This window comes from Aythya fuligula, chromosome 3, assembly GCF_009819795.1.
Source record: "Aythya fuligula isolate bAytFul2 chromosome 3, bAytFul2.pri, whole genome shotgun sequence".
Taxonomy (NCBI): Eukaryota; Metazoa; Chordata; class Aves; order Anseriformes; family Anatidae; genus Aythya; species Aythya fuligula.
In genome coordinates, this window is record NC_045561.1 from 29,538,733 (window position 1) to 29,558,283 (window position 19,551).

General features: G+C 39.6%; 1 protein-coding gene across 1 annotated transcript in view; it reads left to right on the top strand.

Annotated features, from left to right (window-relative positions):
- Nucleotides 1–199: 199 nt before the first annotated feature.
- Nucleotides 200–19,551, top strand: part of SPAST (spastin) — a 31,401-nt gene continuing 12,049 nt past the window's right edge. The window contains exons 1-7 of the mRNA XM_032184123.1: nt 200–675; nt 3,801–3,887; nt 5,192–5,275; nt 10,247–10,342; nt 17,242–17,429; nt 18,210–18,343; nt 18,643–18,736. Coding sequence (XP_032040014.1) covers nt 237–675; nt 3,801–3,887; nt 5,192–5,275; nt 10,247–10,342; nt 17,242–17,429; nt 18,210–18,343; nt 18,643–18,736 — 1,122 coding nt within the window. The 5' untranslated portion in view covers nt 200–236. The remainder of the gene's footprint in view (nt 676–3,800; nt 3,888–5,191; nt 5,276–10,246; nt 10,343–17,241; nt 17,430–18,209; nt 18,344–18,642; nt 18,737–19,551) is intronic.

Genomic DNA, 19,551 nt, shown 5'->3' on the forward strand with positions numbered 1-19,551 from the left:
CCTGCTGCGCTACGCGCGGCGCCGCGCCGTTGTTTTGCGGCGCGAGGCATGCTGGGAGCTGTAGTCGCTGCGCGGCGCCATCCCCGCCTCCTATTGTGGCCCGGCCCGCGGCGCGCCGGCAAGGGCGGGGAGGGAGGAGGAGGAGGAGGAGGAGGAGGGGGCGGTCGTCGGGGCGTCGCCGCCGCCATGGCCGGTTGTTGTCAGTCGCTGGCAGCGGGGCATGGCGACGGCGGTGAATGAATTCCCCGGGCGGCCGAGGGAAGAAGAAGGGCTCAGCCGGCTGCGGCTCCGCGGCCTCCCCCTCCCCGCCGCCCGGGCCGGCTCCCCCCGTGGCGGGGGCGGCGGCGGCGGCAGCGGCTGCAGCAGCGGCGGCGGCGTCCCCACGGTCCCCGCGGTGCCCCCGGTCGCCGTCGGCGCAGAAGCGCAGCCTGTACTACTTCTCCTACCCGCTCGTCGCCGCCTTCGCCCTGCTGCGCTTCGTGGCCTGCCAGCTGGGGCTGCTCCTCGCCTGGCTCTGCGAGCGCCTCTCCCGCGGCGCCCTCATGGCCGCCAAGGGCGGCGGGGCCGAGCCCGGCGGGGCCGAGCCCGGCGGGGCGGCCGAGAGGGTGCGGGCCTGCCACAAGCGGGCCTTCGAGTGCATCTCCCTGGCGCTGCGCATCGACGAGGACGAGAGAGGTGAGGCGGTGCTCGGTGCTCAGCGGCAGCCCTCGGAGTGCGCTCCCGGCCCGGCTTCGGGGAGGAGGACGGAGGTTGGAGCAGTGCGAGGGGCCTTCGGGAGAAAGGGCCTGCTGGAGGGGCCATAAAACCGAGTGTGCGTGCCTGGCGGTGCCTCCACAGCTTGGGAGTGGCGGTGGAAATCTCTGGGGAGGGGGGGGAAAAAAAAAAGAGCGTCATGGGCATCATGGTTAGCTGCCAAGGGATGCGCGGCCCCGGGGGTGGCCGTGGCTGCTCAGTGCCAGGTAGCCAAGCGTCCAGCTGGCAGGTACAAGCCACAGCAGGTAGCTCGGTGGTTCTAAGGGTAAGCCTTCGGATCCTGAGCCTTGTCAGTGATTTGCTTCATGGATACTTTGTCACGTATGAATTAGTTGCACAGGTCATGGATTTGAAAGAGAAAAAACCTCTGCTGCTAGCACAAACAGTTGCAAAGCTGTTTTAACCCTGCAAACGCAATAGCCATCTCATGGAGAAAGGAGCTCACTTTGTTTTAATGCATAGCCTTGTTATTTGCCTATATGTTTTTATTAGCTGTACCACTGGAATATGTGGCATAGTTTTTAATTTATTTGTTAATTAAATAGATTTTCATAAATTCCAACAGAAAATAATATGCCAGGTATAGTATATGAACATTGGGATTTTTGGACTGCTTAATACCCTGTCAGTTACATGGAGTTGTTGCTGTTCTGGAGGCTGTGCATACTTCAGTAGTTATCATATCAGTTCTGATAACTTATACTCCTAAATTATTGTTGAGTTGTTTTGTTTTTGGTTTTTTTTTTTTTGCTTTGGTATTTTCAAAATCAAGCTTAATACTTCATTTTTCTCTGGGCAACCACACTGAGGCAGCAGCAACTGTGGTGAGTTTTATGGAAACCCCAGCGAGCAGTTGAGCACCCGCAGAGCTGCTCACGTATTCCCTTCAGCAGGGTCAGAGGAGAGCGGAAGTGAGAAAACCTGTGGGCTGGCGTGAAGGCAGTTCCATGAGTGAAGGAAAGGGGAGAGGAGGGAACAAGTGATGGAAAGGCAATTGCTCACCACGTATTTGCACACAGAGCAATGCCTAGCCAGTTTCTGAGCAATGAAGGTCAGCCCCCTACACGTACACCAGCCCTGTTCTTCCCCTACCTGAGTCTTTATTTCTGAATGTGGCATTATATGACACAGAATATCCCCGTGGCCAGTTTGGGTCGGTTATTCTGCTGCTGCACTCCCAAGGGAGTAGAGTGAGAAGAAGAAATCCTTGAGGCTGTGCAAGTAGCATTCAGCAACAGCCAAAACATTGGAGCGCTGCCAGTGCTGGTGTAGTCACAAATCCAAAACAAAGCTGCGGACAGGCAGCTATGAAGAAAACTAACTCCTTCCTGGCACATCCTGGACTCGTTTCATGTCTTCATCAGTGAGAGCTGGCAAATTGTTCCGTTTGGACCCAGAGCACGGCCCTTGCAAGCAGCTCGGCTGGCTGTCTCGCTTTCAAAACTCCAGCTAGAAGGTGGAAGCGGGATTTTAATGATGTGCTGGGCACATTTGCAGCTGCTCTTCAGAATAGCAGAGCGATTCAGGCAATAGCAAAGGTGGCTGGAATCGCCTCCAGTTTGATTTCTGATGGCTTTCAGCAGCACTGAATTTACACTGCAGTTGAAACTGCTTCTGTAGGTGACAGGGGAAACTTAAAAAAGGCTGCAGAGGAGATCAAAGTCACAGCTTTTGCTATCTCATTTCAGTAGCGCTCTTTAGCAGTCAGGATATGTGATACTGGTGGGGAGAGGGCAAAAATAAAGCGATTCCCAAGGTGTGTGATGTACGCAGCTCTAGGGAGGCGCTGCTCCTGTGGTTTCTGTTGTTAAAAGAGCAAAGTAAGGAATTGCCTCCCCATGGTAACTTGCCAAATGTTGCTAAAAGATTTTTGCATCTGCAGAGGAGGAAGAGAAAAACCTTAAGAGGCTTCTGGAAATGTATTTAAATAATTTCCTGGCGCTGTAGTTTCATAGAAAATAGGTTTGGGAGTGAAGTTACGAAATGGTTTGAATGCAGAAGCAACACAATCTTTGGTACCTGGTATTCAGGAATATTTTTGTTATATTTTCTGAAACAGGGGTAACCAAGATTTCATTCTGGGTTTATTTTTTATTTTTATTTTTTTTTTCCTAGTACTGGTAGCTTGTTAATGCTAGTCAGGTTTAAGTTGTGGTACCTCATGTGCTATATTCCTTTGTGGAAAAGCACGCTCCGTTATGACATTGCTACCTTAAGAGTGCATGTTTCAGTGTGCAGTGAAATATATCCTGAATAGAGAGTATTTATAGAAAGGGAGGGATGGGAAGTAGATGTGAGTATCTTTGCGATAGGGCACTTGATCTCAGGGTGCCAGGTGGTGCGGGTTCGGTGTGGGCGTGCTCATTGCTGCATGTGCTGTAATTTCCCTTTTGGACGCTGTTGGTACACGAGCATGCTCCCAGCGCTATGTGCATTTTATTTCACGGAGAAGCTGACGTTCACCTGCAATACAGCAGTTTCGTGATAGGATGAACAAAGACATATTGCTGTGGCAAATGAGTTGCTGTACAAAATTAACCAGAGGAAAGGTATCTCCTTTCACTTGGGGAGTATCTCAGGCTCATTGGTTTCCTTCGTGAATTTCCATGCTTCCAGTGTTACTGTGTTGATGAATATCATTGGAAGATTAAAAGGCATGGCTTGGTTTGATGTTCCAGAAAGAAAAATAATGTTAACTTTACCGTTTCTATTGTGAATATGTGTAGGATACCTTTTTTTGCCTTATTTTATTTTAATTTTTCTATGTATATTTTTTTAGGAGAGATGATCTCTTTAAGGTAGATGGAGAAGGATTCCTAAATCAGGCAAAAGTGATTTGAGGCTGGTGTAATACCTGTTTATAATAGAAAAGCTTATTTGAAACCACATAGCTACAAAGTTGACAGTGTCCCTTTAAATGTTTCTTTAAATCATAGAATTTTGTTCCGATATATCTTCCTTCATGTTACTTGTTTTACACAATTATATGGAACCATTCCTGAGCTTCAGTTCGCTACGCAAAATAATGGGTTCACTTCCTTTTTAAGCAGGACAAAAGGAACAAGCTGTTGAATGGTATAAGAAGGGAATTGAAGAACTGGAAAAAGGAATAGCTGTCTTAGTTGTTGGTCAAGGTAAGCCAGTTTTGGGTTTTGTGGGAAAGATTTGCCTTATTGATTAATTCTGGTTTATGGCTTCCTCAAAGCGAGAAACCGATACTGCTAAATACGGAAGGTGCTAGGAACAGCCTGCTCTATGAATTTATATGGGTGTATTTCTTGTTTCAGCTGTAGGTGAACACTGCTCTGTTTCTCTGTGCTACCTTAACATTCTGGTCTGCAATGCATGGGACTCCTACTCCAAATATTCTTGGCTTGTACAAAGTCATAAGCAGTTCATGAAAATAAGTCTTAAGTAAAATACCTTCTTTCTGAATATTTTGGCATTCCCATTAAGAGTCAGGTTTTGGTTTTCCAAAGCTGACAGAAGTGGTTTAGTTCATGTCTTCATTTTCTGTCATTTGGAATGGCCTGATGTTGTATTTTTAGATAGCTTATGCCAAAATATCAGAACGCTTCCAACACAGGAAGAAAGTCTATGTATATGGAAACATTTTAAGCTGTAGTCTAGAAGGGAATATGCACAATGGAGAAGTAGCTGTAGTGAAGGACTCAGTAAGAACCTCTGTCCTCAAAATAAGTGTGTGTGTGTGTCTGTGTGTATATACATATGTACATATATATACATATATACGTGTGTGTATATATATGTATATATTAAAAAAAAAAGAAAGCAAAACAAAATGTAAGATTGCTTTGCCAGACTGCTGTTTTGTTTCTCAGGTATATTTAGAAATGTTTGTGAACAGTATATGTTGACATTTTTCTTATCGAACAGCACCAGTGGCATTTGATATAACCTAAGTTACAGAATTGGGAGGAGAAAAAAAAAAGCTTGACTTGAACAGACCACTTTTAAAGTGCTGATATCATTGCCTGTAATTCTATGCCTTTTGAACTGTAAAGGGACACGGTCAACTGAATTTAAGTCTCTTAGTTTTGTCAAAATGAATGATTTTGAATTATACTTGCCTCTCAGTCACTTTTCAAGCTTTTTGAAAATGTAATTTATATGACCGCTGTTTAGAAAAATGTAGTGAAAAGGAGCATATATTAGGTCAGCATGAAGTGTCAGAGAACAGGTTCCCACCTCTCTACAAGCGGTATTGTAAAAGAGATGGTGACAACTAACTTGAAAACTTTATTTAATCAAACTAAATTTGGTTAAATAAAAAGCTTCATTAGTTTTGCAGTGACACTTAGTGGAGGGGTTAGCTAAGGGGTGGGAGGGAGAAGAGGGTTGTCTGGATGTCACTTTTGTAGCTCTTTAAGAGGTTAATTTGCCAAATTGTGTTTTAACATTGATTTTTCTTTGTAAGGTGATCAGTGTGAACGAGCTCGACGTCTGCAATCTAAAATGATGACAAATTTGGCAATGGCCAAGGATCGCTTGCAGCTTTTAGGTACCAGTTACAATTCATGACTTTGGAAAGTTTTTCATTACTTGCACAAGTTGATGTAACGCGTTCTTCTAAACTATGACTTGTGATTTTTAAAGTGAAGAAGTCTTTCTCTGTGTAGGCTCTCTTAAGTTTGGTTTTTAGCTGAGTATAAGTAATATTTGTCAATGCTGTTGAGTTCTGAAATTTCCTTAGAAAATAGGTGTAAAGGTAACTGAAGTCTTTTTAACACAGCATGCTTGACTTGTAAACTGGACAAGTGTTATAGATGTTGGAGTTAGTTTAGGATTTCTGTGTCAGAACTGTAGTAGAACTTGTGATATATTGCTGATCATGAGTGAGAAGTGCACCTTCTGCAAGTGTAATGTCTTACTCCTCTTAGTTCTGCTGTCACATTTACAAAAAAAAAAATATCCTGATTATTCATATGTACTTACATATATACTTAAATAATAATTCTTCTGCATTATGTAGACCATAAGGTTGTGAAATCGTAATTCTTGTAATCTTTTTTCTGGTAGTGTTCTGTTTAATACCTAGCAGGTAAGATTACTTCTTTTCAGAAGCATAATGTTGCATAGTTTGGGCTTTCCTGAATTTAAGTGGTGTATATAAGCTCTTAATAGAGAGAATAAAGCAGGCAGTCTTGGCAGTGACATCTTACAGTGCATGATAAACAGAGAAAAGCCCTCCCTTCAACTCACAAATCCACAGCTGTGTGTGCTGTAATCCTCTACCTTGAGAGTTTTGAAGATGCTTCCAGTTCAGTAAGTAGAGTGGAAATAAGGATATATATTGTTCTGTTAGGGTAGAACTAACAAAAATGCTGTTTAACTTGCACGTTTGTAGCTTTATTCTTGCACTGTGGTCTTCTCAGTTCTACTAACGCCCTCTCCTAGCAGCATGTAGAGCTGGCAGGGAAACTTACTTTTTTTCTGTGGTTATACTTTGTGAGTGGTGATTGTCGTGGTTGTCATAACATCTCTGCCAAAGTGAATTCTTCTGGTTTCTGTTGAGTTCCTGGTGTCCTTAGCTCTTTTTGTCAAGATATGTAGGGAAGGTGGAATAAAGGAGGCATGTCTGTAGAACCCTAGTATGTGCGGAAAAGATATCTCACCTACAAACTGCTATTTTGCTCGTTAGGGTTGGGGCTGACTACCAGAGGTAACAGAAACTAAGCAACAAAAAAGTGAAAACGATAGCATGCTAGCAGTATTCAATAAGGCAGGGCTTGTTGCTGACATCCTAATGGCAAGAAACTGTGATTCCTTTAATTCACTGTTCTCTGAACCTTGAAGTAGTAATGTGTCAAATTTTGTGGGTAGTGCTTCATCCTTGCTTGAGTGCCGGCAGTAGCACTTACGAAGTAGAGTTGCTCACTTGCTGTGTTCTGATTGAGAGGATAAAATGGGTAAACTTTGCAGATGAACCTAAAGTCAGTTGCGGTCAAGCTGGTATCCTCATCTTTACCACCATAAAGTCTGATCACATGCTATTTGTTTTCTTCATTCAGTGTGCAAGTTGAAAGGTAAGCAGGTAAACTAGTGTTTATTGCATAAGTTGCTGTCCGATATGATTTTCTATTTTATTTACTTTGACATTATTTGAGGCTTAGTACTTTGTTCAGCTTAGGCTCTTGTTCAGTTTGCACAAAGAATCTGCCTCAAGCAAATACATGGGAGCGAACCTTGGATAGGAAGGAGCAAGTGAAATCATCTGCCCTGTATGAAGGAAAAAGATGTTGTTTGGGGAGATTTGCCAATTAACTTAAATCCCTACAGGCTTGATTGTTACAGATCTATTTGAGTAATACGTGCTTGATTTTACAAGTCATTTTACGTGGAATTTGTGGAAATTTAAGGTGATCTAGAGTTGAATTGCATGTATAGGTCTAAACATAGCTCTGAGCTTGCTACTTAGGGTAACAAATTATCTGGAAGCTTTCCAGTGGTGCCTAGAGATGCCTGTGTAATGGGGCTAAACCTGAGGCTTGCGAGGCTCATAATTCTGAAGATCAAGGAATAAACTTTTTTTCTCTTGTTATGGGGATTTTCCCTGTTTCTTAAGGGAGAATGAAATAAGTCTTTTATTGCATTAGCTAGAAGGATCAGACATGTTTAAAGTAGACAATCATGTCAAATATCCTGTTTGATAGACAAAGATGTGATTGCAGATTGCTTAAAATTTGACTAAGTCATCAAGCTCAGTGACATTGGTAATATGTATAAAATGAAAATTAAGTTGTATAGATTATAACTTTCACTGAAAAGCACTCGTTGTTCTGTCTTTCGAAGTGCGTTGGATCATCAATGTAAGCTTAACTTACATGACACTGCTGATAGTAGTGGTGGTCTTGGCTTTCCTATTTTGATCCCTATTTGATCTTGTTGTAAATTACTGTCTGGTGTTCTGTTCGCTGAAGCTGAAGGTACTCCAGGAAGGCTTCAGTGGACCTCAGGGTGACTCAGGCACTCTGGCAGTTCAGTGGCAGTGGTGAGTTCTGCTGCCTGTCGGGGGCTTCCAAATGCTACCTCACTGAATTGGTGGGGGCCCTGGTTTTTGAGAGAGACTCAGTGCACATCCTGATTGCTCCTGGATGGCTGGTCACCCATGTTAGAATCGTTTTCTGTTTTCCATTGTCAATACAAAAACTCAGTGTTTTTTTCTTCATAAAGATAGACAATCACAATGTCCAGCGCAACACCACTCAAGTTTAAAGCTGTGTGTGTTTTGCACCATCTGTGTTCTTCAATTTCAGAGAGATTTTCTGTGAGGGGACAGATTTTTGTCAGCACAAGTACATTTCAGTGTACTACGTGTAGCTTCAGGTGCTCTGCTTGAAAGATCTGTGTGGCACATAGCTCCAGTATCTTCCACCAATATCCTATTTGGTAATAATTCTGCCCAGGTACAGACGTGAGCTTTAGTGGACACCTCTGGGGGCTCTTCGAGCTTCTTGGAGGTGCTGTTTTTGTTTTGGGCTTGTGTTACATGATGATTTCTCTTACTAGAAATCAGTTACCTTGAACTCATTGCTAAACGTAACGTTGCATGAATAAGATTACAGCTGCAGTGGTGCTTATTTGCTAGGATTATGCCAATGTTGTATCATTAAGGAGAAATAATGAGATTCTGTAAATGATTGTTATCCTTTTTTTTCCTAATGCCTAGAGACATAGGAAAAAAGCATTAAAATGGAAGGTGATAGTATCCTATTAATCCCCTGGAATAATATTTAATAGCTTTATTTATTCCGGAGGGCTCTGCAGCTCCACTGCCTCTTAAGAAAAGTGATATAATTGCATGATGTCATTTTATGTGCAATAACAAAACTGCATACTAATATGTAATGTGACGGGAGGACACTGTGAATTGAAAGAGGGCAACTTTTGGATTACTTTGTTGTTGCAGTTTTGGAGTTCCTAAATCTGTGCAACTGTTTTGGATATGGCAATTGATAAGTGCAGTAAAACCCCAGTCTCAGATTGCATTGCAAATTGCATTGCAAATCTCAATTTGCATTGAGGCAAGTGGGATCTCCTGAATTCCTGCCCAAGCTAATTGATCTTGTTATGTTTACTCACTAGAGCTTTCTTCATACAGTTCAGAAAATAAACCCTGGGTGCCTGTACTAATCTGAAGCTTGGGTTTTCATACTTGCCTGTGGTTGCTAACCTTTCACTCTAAACTACCTGTCATTCATTTTGGATGTTATTAGTTGGATGTTATCTTTTAAACAACTGGATATGAAGGTACTTCTTGGGAAAGCTGCAGTGTGAGTGATCTGCAAACAGGCAAAAGAAGGAAGGAATCAAACAGTCTGGGAAGAGAACTGTGCTAGATGAAGAAGCGGATTTAAGGAAGTGGTTTTGCTTACTGGTTCTATGCTTGACAAGCTCTGAACGGCAGTCCTCCCTCCAGTCAGGGCTTTTACAGTCTTGGGTGTGAACTTTCTCAGTAGAATTCAGCTTCTTCTGCAAAAGTTCTTTGTTGCCAGAGGACCTCCCTCCTCTACTTGGCGATCTGTTTTCCTGCACCTTGCTGACCAAGTACGCCTTGCAACCTTACCACTGGTGTTTTGCTTTTACAAAAAGGGGTGGGGTGGGCGCAAAATAAAGGTGGAAGATCTTGTAATGGAGCTCAAAAGCAAGGTCTAGGGTGTTTTTTTTTGTTTTTTTTTTTTTTTTCCCCAACTGCAGTGGTACAAGCAGGACTGGTGAGCTACACAGAACAAATAGACCTGAGACTTAACTCTTGTTTCAGTGGGATTTGCAGCCTTGTACCTCTTTGATTTATGCTTTGGCTAGTTTATCATGAGTTCAAGTTCATTTCTTTTTCCTTAATCTTTAGTCTTTTAAATCTTGTATTCAGATGTTTCTGAAGTTAATCCTCTTAGAGAGCACAGCTTGCGTGACAATTTTATTGACTTCCTTTTTCAATTATATTTCTAAATAGAAATCTTTAAAGACATCTTTATCGTGTCTACATGGTGATTTTATTGAATAAATGAGGTTTCTGTAAAACGTAGATTGGCTATTACTACTTCAGTGAAACATTTAATATGTAGAAAAGTGACAACTGCAAGGAGTCTTCAAAAGTAAGACTGGGGAGGACTTTGAGAAACGGGTTATCAACACAAATCTTAGTAAATGAAATTTGAATGAATCCTGATCGTAGCTTGTGGCAAGTAACTACAGTCACTAAACTGGAAAGATTGTTTTAATGAACTTCACCATAAATGACTACTTTTTAAGCAGTTTTCATTCATGTACATACTGACAGAATTTTCTTTCAACATTGCTGAATGTGTAGAATAGATAGAAGTAGTCCTTTTATCTTTAACCCTATGTTGAGCGTAACAAAGCCGAAGCTGACATTTGTGTGTTTGGCATACATAAGTTTTCTTGGTTCATTTTTGTTTTTTGTTTGTTTATTTTGTCCTTTTTCCTCCCTTCCCCTCTGTCTGTTATGTAGAGAAGCTGCAGGCAGATTTGCAAATTTCCAAGCCGCAAATGGAGGTCTATAATGACAGTACTAACCTGGCATGCCGCAATGGACATCTCCAGTCAGGTGGGTTTGGTTTTACCAGCACCTAACAATTAAGGGGATGTTGTTCAGTTTCTGGTATACTACAAGGAAAAATATGCTATGCTGTGTGTTGGCCCCTCAAACTTAAAAAAAAAATAATAATAAAAAAATAAAAATAAAAATCATATTTCTGTTTTTGTAAAGGCTTTACATTAAATACATCCCATCCTTTCTATGGCTTTGACAACACTGTTTTATTTTGTAGTATGAAGTTCTGTCTTAAAGTAACTATCCTTGTTTCCTATTCATTAAATCAAATATTAGGATCCAAAACTACTTACGAAGACCACATTTTAGAAAATTATTTCTCATGTTATTTACTTAAAGGAATTAAACCTGTTTTAGAACGTGTCAAAAATCAATGTAGGATATATAGGCTATTTAGTGTGCCTACATAAGCCGCTCTTCCTTTATGATATTGTGAGAGTGAATGTGCATTTGCGTTAAGTTTCCTTACATTTCAGGGACTTTTAAGCTGGCAAAGTGATACACAGTTAAAAACAAAGGGGAAAAATGCTTGTGCTAGAAGGATGTTTTTATCCTTTCCTGGAAGTAAATCTCTGTTTGTCTGTGTACAAGGAGTGAAGTTACTGTGATGTTTGTGAATTGTTTTCAAGGAATGTTTTAAGCCAGCAGTAAGCTATTATCAGTTGAGATGATGGATGTGATAATTTGTACAGTAGACCATAACATAGCGAAATTAAGTACAATAGTGAGCCAAGAAGCAACAGAATTCACAAAGCTTGTCTATTGAGTGAAGAGTAGTATTCAGGTTTTCAAGTAATTAAACTTGAAGCTTAGTGTAAACTGTATGCTTTTTTTTATTATTATTTTCAGCACCATTCCTAGTTCTGAAGTTGTCTTAGTGTTTGTTTTATTCTTTCTGATGTATGAGGATTTAAACTAGTGGAACTATGAATGCAGTGATATAAAGGTGCTTAACAAAACACAGTACTTTTGTCGAAACAGCATGTGTAGAAAAGATGTAGCAAAAGTGGTTCTTTGTAAGTTTCTATGTAGACCCTACATAGATCAAATCTGAGAAAACTTTAGTTTAAACGATCTGATAAAACCACTTTACTTTTACCAGGTTGGCTAAAGATTGAATGAGTAAATACATGCATACACACAAATGTTGATAACGTGCTCCATCTGATTCAATGTGAACGGCTTTTCTTAAAACCCATTCCTTCTGATTTTTTTGTACATTTTCTCAACATAATCTCAGAACAGGATGCTGCAGAAGAAGGTCAGCCTGAACCTTCTTTCCTGTTAAAACTGTTACTTGAGTTACTTCCATTTGTCAGTAAAAAAAAAAAAAAAAAAAAAGCATTAGTATCTACTGGAGATGAAGAAACACTCTGCCTGCTGCTGGTTTCAGAAAAGCTAAAGGCTGTGTCAGATGGGTGCTGCAGAGTCCCTCTCTCGGGAGTGTAGGCTAACTGGGAATCCTTCATATACTCAGCTCAGTGGGAACTGAGAGGAGGCAGAATGAGTGATTAATTTCAGCAAGACGTCCAGAGGCTTGTTCCATTTCCATTTGCCATTTACCTTGCAAAAGCTAAATTTTGGTTTCATAACATGTGGAAGTCCAGATGTTTACCCAAAGTACTGAACTTTTCCTGCAGCTTTTAGATCCCTGCTAGGGCCGGAAAAGACAGCCTATTAATTGTCCTGTGAATTCTTTTTAAGAGGTTCTTGATGCATTCTCTCTCTCTCTCTTAGTCTTGTTTATGTTGGTGCTGTGCTTACTTCTTGAAGTATTAGTTCTGCTTCAGTCCGTTAATTGTTTTGCCATTGTGCTTCCTTAATGCATCTTGTATTAAGGATGGTGTTTTTCACACTGACAGCTGCACTTATTTAAAAGAATGCAAAATACACAATAAATCCTTAGAAAAAACATAACAAATAAACCAGCAGGTCACTTGGGATTGGATTACTGAGAAAGCAGAGGTACTAAGACAGAAGAGTCAGGTATAAGGTTCATTTTTCTGTCTCTGTGAAGTATTACCTGTGCTATTGCCTAATAAAGCTGGGCTTTTGATAAGTCTAGCATTTCAGGAGGTATGACGTACAGTCATTTGGCTTTAATGTCAAGAAGGGGCCTTTTTGCAGAAGGACTGAAACATAAGAAATGTTTTCCTTTATTTGCTCTTAAAGCTGGGACTCCTTACAGCATCTTTTTGCAACTTAATTCTGCCTGGTATTATATTTTTACTTTTATAGTGCACAGTTCTTACATTTCCAGAGTGTTACTGATTTGAGATTCATGCTTCTTTCAAGATACTATTTCTATCAGCCTTCTAGATAAACATACTTGATTCTAGCAAATGTGACTAACTATCCCTGTCGTCTTCATTCACCGCTTTCTAACTGAACTGAACACTTGGAAATTCATCTTGAAAATGTGTGTTATGGGAGTTCTGTAAAACTATGTTATAGCCGTATCACCTGCCCTTCAGCTGCAGGAGACTATACAGGAACTTGTCTTAGGAGTGTTAACAAGTAGCCTCAACCCAAAGCTTTTATCTTGGAATAAGTATTTTTTTAATATCCATCAGTCTTGAATCAGATGTAAAACTAGCTGTCTTGAATCAGATGTAAAACAATTTAGCTGGATCTCTTTCTTCAGACATGCTTGTTTTCCTTTGTGTTGTGTTTGTTTGTTTGTTTTTAGTGTGGTTGTTTTTAAGTGAGGTGCAGAAGATTATACCAATCTTGCCAAAGGCAATACAAGATTGTTAGTGTTGGAGTAATTCCAGTATACCATTTTACATTTCACCCATAAATCTCAGCATGATATGCAGTCAGCAAAGGTGTGATATTTCTCTTTATGATAAAGTTAGTTTGGCACAAATAACTAGTGTTTATTTTAGTTTTCACTTGGTAAGATTTGCTAGTATCTCCCTAATGGTGTGCATATATTGGCAACATTTTTTGAGTTGTTGCAAAAATTCAGCAATTAATACTTAGTTGTTTTTTTTTTTTTTTTTAAGGAGTTTCCCAAAACAGGAAAACAAATAGCAATAAAATTGGTTTTAACACCATAACCTGGTAGTAGATGTTTGGCTGACATGGCTCTGCCAACTGAGAAAGGAAGACAACCGTATGAGTGTAGTTACTGTATGTAACTACACTGAGTGGTGTAGTTACACTACCATTCAAAATATGGAACAGGTTCTTGTTAGCTGCTGAAGTTCTGTGTTTTTTTATTACTTGAATACTTGAAAAATCTGAATGCTATCTTAGAAGAAATTATTATTTTGGGTGATATTGTAAATGTCAATCCTGTATAATATTGGCTTGGAATTGCTGCATGAATTTTGCTATGCAGTATTTGCAGAAAACATGTAGCTATACTTCTTAATTTTATATATATATATATATACATAATAACTACGTACATTTCTAGTCCAGTCTGTTTTTGTTTTTTTTCCAACTTGGGGTCCACAGACCACAAAGGAAACTTTCTTAGTCACTCTGTATGTTATCAATAGCCATATGCAGGGAATTCCTGAGGAATATTCCCTGATGATTTTCAAGGTGTCACAACTAAAGGCTGGAAACTGTTCTGCAGTGTTGGAATTGCTGCTGCTCATTTTTATGCTAACTTTTTTTTTTTGATGTTTAAGGACTTGAAAAACAGCAGAAACTTCTTCATTTAGACAGGTGTTAATAGGTTTTAGATACATAAAAGAAAATATAACTGGGTTGCTTTTAGAAATGCGGAGCATACTGTTATCTTGATTAAATAAGCTAGAGCTGCATGCTTCACAGAATCACAGAAATGTACGGGTTGGAAGGGACCTCGAGATCATTGGGTTTCCCTGATTATTTCTTTGTTTCCAGGGGTGTAGTATAACCAACCTTCTGTTAAAGTTGTTCAAATATATCCTTGGTTTGTCTTTAAAAACAGTTAAATATAGTAAATGAATTTTAATGTTCCTTTCTGTAAGGGAGCTTGGAATTAGGCATGTATGTCTGCAGCTTATCACAGTTTAACCAGCAGAAAACCTCAGCAAAAATGATGCTCTTTGCTTGTTTGTGACTTCTGATGTGTATATATATTTGGATGGAGGATTAAGATTGCAGGGCTGTTTTCAGGATCAGAGAGTGATTTCTGTATGATCTAGTGGCATTTGCCAGAAGTCTTAAAGTAAATTACTCTGTCCAGTCAAGAATGGGAGAGTAAAAGTAAAATGTTCAATCTCTGATTACTCTCCCTTGTAAAGCAATAGTTTTACTATTTACAAAAGCAATAGAATTGTTTAATGATTTAAATACACTTGAAATACAATGCTCTCTTTTTGTGATCTGTAGGGCCTTCTTTACAATTTTATATGAAATAGTGAAACATGTGGTGAAAGGCTGCTAGAGATACTACAAAGGTTTTATGGCCTCTTGCAGCATATATTAGCTTTAAAAGTATGTAGCTGAAAAATAAGGAGAAGACATTTTATGTAATGAAGCTGTAGGGGCCATCAGTCTGACAACTGACATACATATATTATTAAACACCTCACACTTCATAAATCAGTAATCTTAGGTAGCCTTTCATTTTGAAAAAGTTTGATCATGCTTTTTTATTTACCTCTTCACTGAGAATTTGTTTATAAAGCAGAGAATGCCTACGGAGTCGAAACTAAACGCCTGTGTTCAAGTCCAGTTCTTCAGCATTTCTTTCTGTGTTCCCCTGTAGGATTGACCACAGAATATATGTGAGCTTAGTGGGTTTGATTCCTGCAGGTACAAGTAGAGAAAACAATCACTTATTTTTAAACCTTTCACACTTCCCTTTCTGGGAGAAAGAAATTATAATTTGCTTTGAAAATTTTGTTTACCCTTTTTTGTTCTTCCCGTGTTTCCAGCTTCCTGAATTACTCCTTATCTGTGCAATTTGTGTGATACTAAAAATGGCAATGTGTGCCTGTATTCTTCTTAATAGGTGGGGAAAGTTCTGGAAAAGGGTGATAATTGAGCAACATGTTAGGGTGAAGGAGTTAAGAGAGAAGTTATTTTAGCTTCTTGAAGCCTTCCCATGTTGACTTCACACCAGCTGTGCAAATGGAACCTTTAAAAAAAAAAAGTGCCTTCTTTTGATTAAATTGGGCAAAAGCAGCTGGGGTTTTTAACAGATTAATAAGCTGTGTTTTGAACTTGAGTTACTAAGCATGCCCAATTTGAAGAGCTTTTGACTTGGAAATTACTGTGCAGGAACAGCTAAGTGAATTTATCAGCTCCAAATCTGTGTGTGATTTGGTCAAGTAGCTGCTTCTTGGAAGAAGTAACATCAGACCTGTAAGATAATAGTTAAATGTATTCTTCAAGTTCCCCTGTGTTTTGTATATTGATGCATCTGCATTATTGATGATAACCCCTGCAGAGTTTCTTTAACTCTCCAAAGGGGTAGATTTGTTACTGAGAGAAGGTTTTAGAAGATTGTTAGCCAAGTAATCCATCACATGGACAACTGCAGACTGTAAGGATTTGCTTGTGGTAGTATATGACTTTGTTTAAAGAGGCTGAAAACGTGGTAATAACTAATTTGCCTTTTTATGGTAAGTCTTTGAAGCATTTTTTACTTGAATTTTTAAGCAACTGTCAAAGTGGTATGGCTTTCTACCTTAAAGTATTTTTCACTAAACTGCAATTTTGTAAACAAAAAATTCTTCATAGAGGTGTTAGTCACCTTAAAAATCAGTTTTTGGCCAGTTGTTTAACAAGACCAATCGAGTTTCAGATTTCTAAAATCATACTGAAGAAACTTGTACCTAAAGTCAGTCCTGAGCTTCCTTACCTCTGATGCCATATTTCTCTATCTAATCATAAGGTTTCTTAATCCCTTTTAAAGGATATAAAATAAGGCAGTGTTTACAGTTTACACTGCAGACAACAGTACTGTACAGAGTCCAGTACTGTGCTCCCAGCACACAAAAAGACAATCAGATGGTGCACTCAAATCATGAACAATTCGCCTGACCAGGCTGTGTGCTTGCTTCTTACCTCTCGATGTTCTACACTTGCCAGTTCTGAGCGAATGGACCTTATTGCATCATGTATCCCAGGTGGAGAACATAGAAATCAGGCCACTTCATTTGCTCTAGACCAAAAATGGCCTTCGGTAGCTTGATCGCCTGTGGCCAGTATGTTAAATTACACGTCCCCAGACGAAAGAATGAAAAACCTTCCTGCTCCATCACAGAGGTTGGAGCAAGTATAAGTATGAATGGAATGAGTGGTGATGTTTCAGTTTGGTGGTGTAAAATCTTAAAACTTTATTTGAAGTGTAGGAAGGGAAGCCGTCCATTCAAGTTTACTACTTGAGATTGCTGAAGTGAAACAAAATTGTAAGCAAAAGCTTTCAGTAGTTGCTTCCAGGTATAGCTATTTTAATTTTCCCAACTTCAAGTTCCACAGTAAAACTTGTGTGCGTGGAAGGTGCTGGACAGTGTTAGCTAGTGCCTGAAGTAACTAGCCTGCTAACATCACTTAATGAACAAACAGTCTGAGTCTCAAACAGCTTGAAATTTGCTGTTTTATTATAGTGATTGTTTATAGAAATTCTGGGGAAGAAAAATCTTCTGGCTGGCATTTTAATGACTTCTGTCTTAAGAGAGAGATGCTATTCTTTCCTTGCTACACAACTTGGGTGTCCCTAGCTTTTGTAAGCTGGGTTTTGAGAGCTCCTTAAAAAAAATAATACAAAACTTTAGGATGAAGTTACAATTAATATATCCTTGAAAGTAAGAAACCTCTTCAAAAATTTGTATTATTCTGGTGTGATAGTGTACTATCTGTCAACAGCACTATCTTCAAGTTAGGATTGATGGTGAAGGTACAAATGCTAAAAATGCTCTAATAACACTTGGTTTTCTTTATAGAAAGTGGAGCAGTTCCAAAAAAGAAGGATCCCTTAACACACACAAGTAATTCCCTTCCACGTTCAAAAACTGTTGCAAAAACTGGATCCACAGGCCTTGCGGGTCACCACAGAACACCTAGCTACAGTGGGATATCGAGTGCTCCTGCGTCTAGACCAGCAGCAAACCCTACAACTTCAACTCACAAGGTATGGTGACAACAGATAAAGCGCTATATGCTGGGGGAGCTGATGTAAAATCAAGAACAAACCCTGCATTTATTGCTTTTGTGGCAGCATTGCAGTGGTGTGATAGCAACAAGATTTTAAGGAAAAACAAATGACTAAAACCCTAAATTTTTGGACAAGCCTTTTGAAGTAGGCTGCACAGTGGATTTTAGAAATCGGGGGCATTGGGTAGCCAGGTGGGCAAGTGGAGTTGAGTTGTAATGACAGTAGAAGCGTTAATACTTTGTTCTGAAAATTGCATGGGAAGCTGAGGAAAACTGAGCTGGGATAAAAATAAATGTTACTCCCAGTTATGTAGAAGATGGAGGGAAGGGAGGAAGTAATCTCTTGGTCCAGAACTATAGATTTTTGCCCCACATGTTCCTTCTCCAAAACATGCATGCCTAGGTTGTATTGCAACCATATAGAAAAGTAAATGTAATTTAAATTATGGTTGAAATACAAAAGTAAATTCTGTACTAGTAAGAGGAAAAAATGCTGTATTTCTTTTGCCCTATTTGTTTCCTTTTCCTCCTTATTTCTCCACCCTGTCCTACCCCTACAGTAAAGTAGAACAAAGAGTAGAATGTGCAGACAAGAACATCAATGTGGTTACATGTTACTGTTTCTATAACCTGATGGCTTTTAAGTGGCCTGCTGTCAAAGTACTGCAGCAGTAGAAATTCTCGTTTGTAGATATTTAGCATCTGAAACAACGTGCTTAAAAAGTACTAAGTTGTTTTTTATTTTTCTCCCCCCAAGGCTGTTCCTAAAAATAGCAGAACAAATAAGCCTTCTACTCCTACCCCAGCTGCTCGAAAAAAGAAAGACATGAAGATATTTAGAAATGTGGACAGTAATCTTGCCAATCTTATCCTGAATGAAATTGTTGATAGGTAAGTCTGAAGATCAGTAGTCTTTTTCAGAGCAGAAAACCGGTTTTTCGTTCAACAAAATCGTGGTGCTCTTGAAATGGAAAAATTGCACTTCTTGTTTGTTTCTTTTTTTTTGGTTACCTTGTAAAATGAAAGAAAATTCACATATGAAATGCTTATTTTTTGAAATGCATAACAGTGTAAGATGTAGATTTCCTCAAAATAGTTCTTTATAAATCGTCAAATACATTAAATTAGTCAGCTGCATCTGAAAAGAGTATCTCATTGTTAGGCTAATTAGTATTCCATTTCTTTGTTAGTGGGCCAGCTGTCAAATTTGATGATATCGCAGGACAGGAACTGGCTAAACAAGCCTTGCAAGAAATTGTTATCCTTCCTTCTCTTAGACCTGAGGTAAGCAGCTTGGTATTGTTATTGTTCTGGCAGAATCAATGAAATTTGTTGTTTAACACACAAAGTGGTGATTCTGTTACGCTATCTTTTCTGGTTATGGTCATTATCTATAGTCAGTGTAGCAGAAAGTGACTGAGGAACAGCTTCAACACCCACCACTCAAAACAAACAAACAACAACAAACAAAAACCACCTGAAAATTGGTGAGGCTGACTGTTCCAGATAACTATAGCTGTGTGTGTGGAAGTGTAGAGGACAAAGCTCAGAACTGGAAGAGTGAAACATGGGAGATTGCATAGGTGACTTACCTCATGGCATTATCAGATTTAGAAAATACTAATTTTTTATCGTGGTCAGTTCTCTGGATAGTCTGAACAGCCTATTTACAGCAGGAAAGGATGCAAGGAAGTATAGCAGTGAACAAGTATATTGAAGTGTATGACATCTGAGGGTAGATTTGCTTTTTACTTGGCTGAGTGGAGATTAGTTATTTAGGCTTTTGATTAATCTATTGTAGGTGGTACCCAAATTACTTTGACTACTCGGATTGAGGTCTAGCCTATATTACATTGGAATTCTGAGCTTTTTTTGTGTGAAGTTAGTGGTTTCCTATAGTTGCTGCACTTGATAGAAACTCTTGCAGAGACTGCATGCAGTGCTTTACTGCAGCGCTGATTATTCAAGTGAAATTGCCATTTGTTCTTTGTTTCTGGGGAGTCTTTTGTGACATTGGCTGGTGACTGGAGTTGCTCTCTGCTCTTCCTGTTCCATGTAATTCAGTTTCTGGATTTGAAGTGTGGTGGGGAAGAAACTTA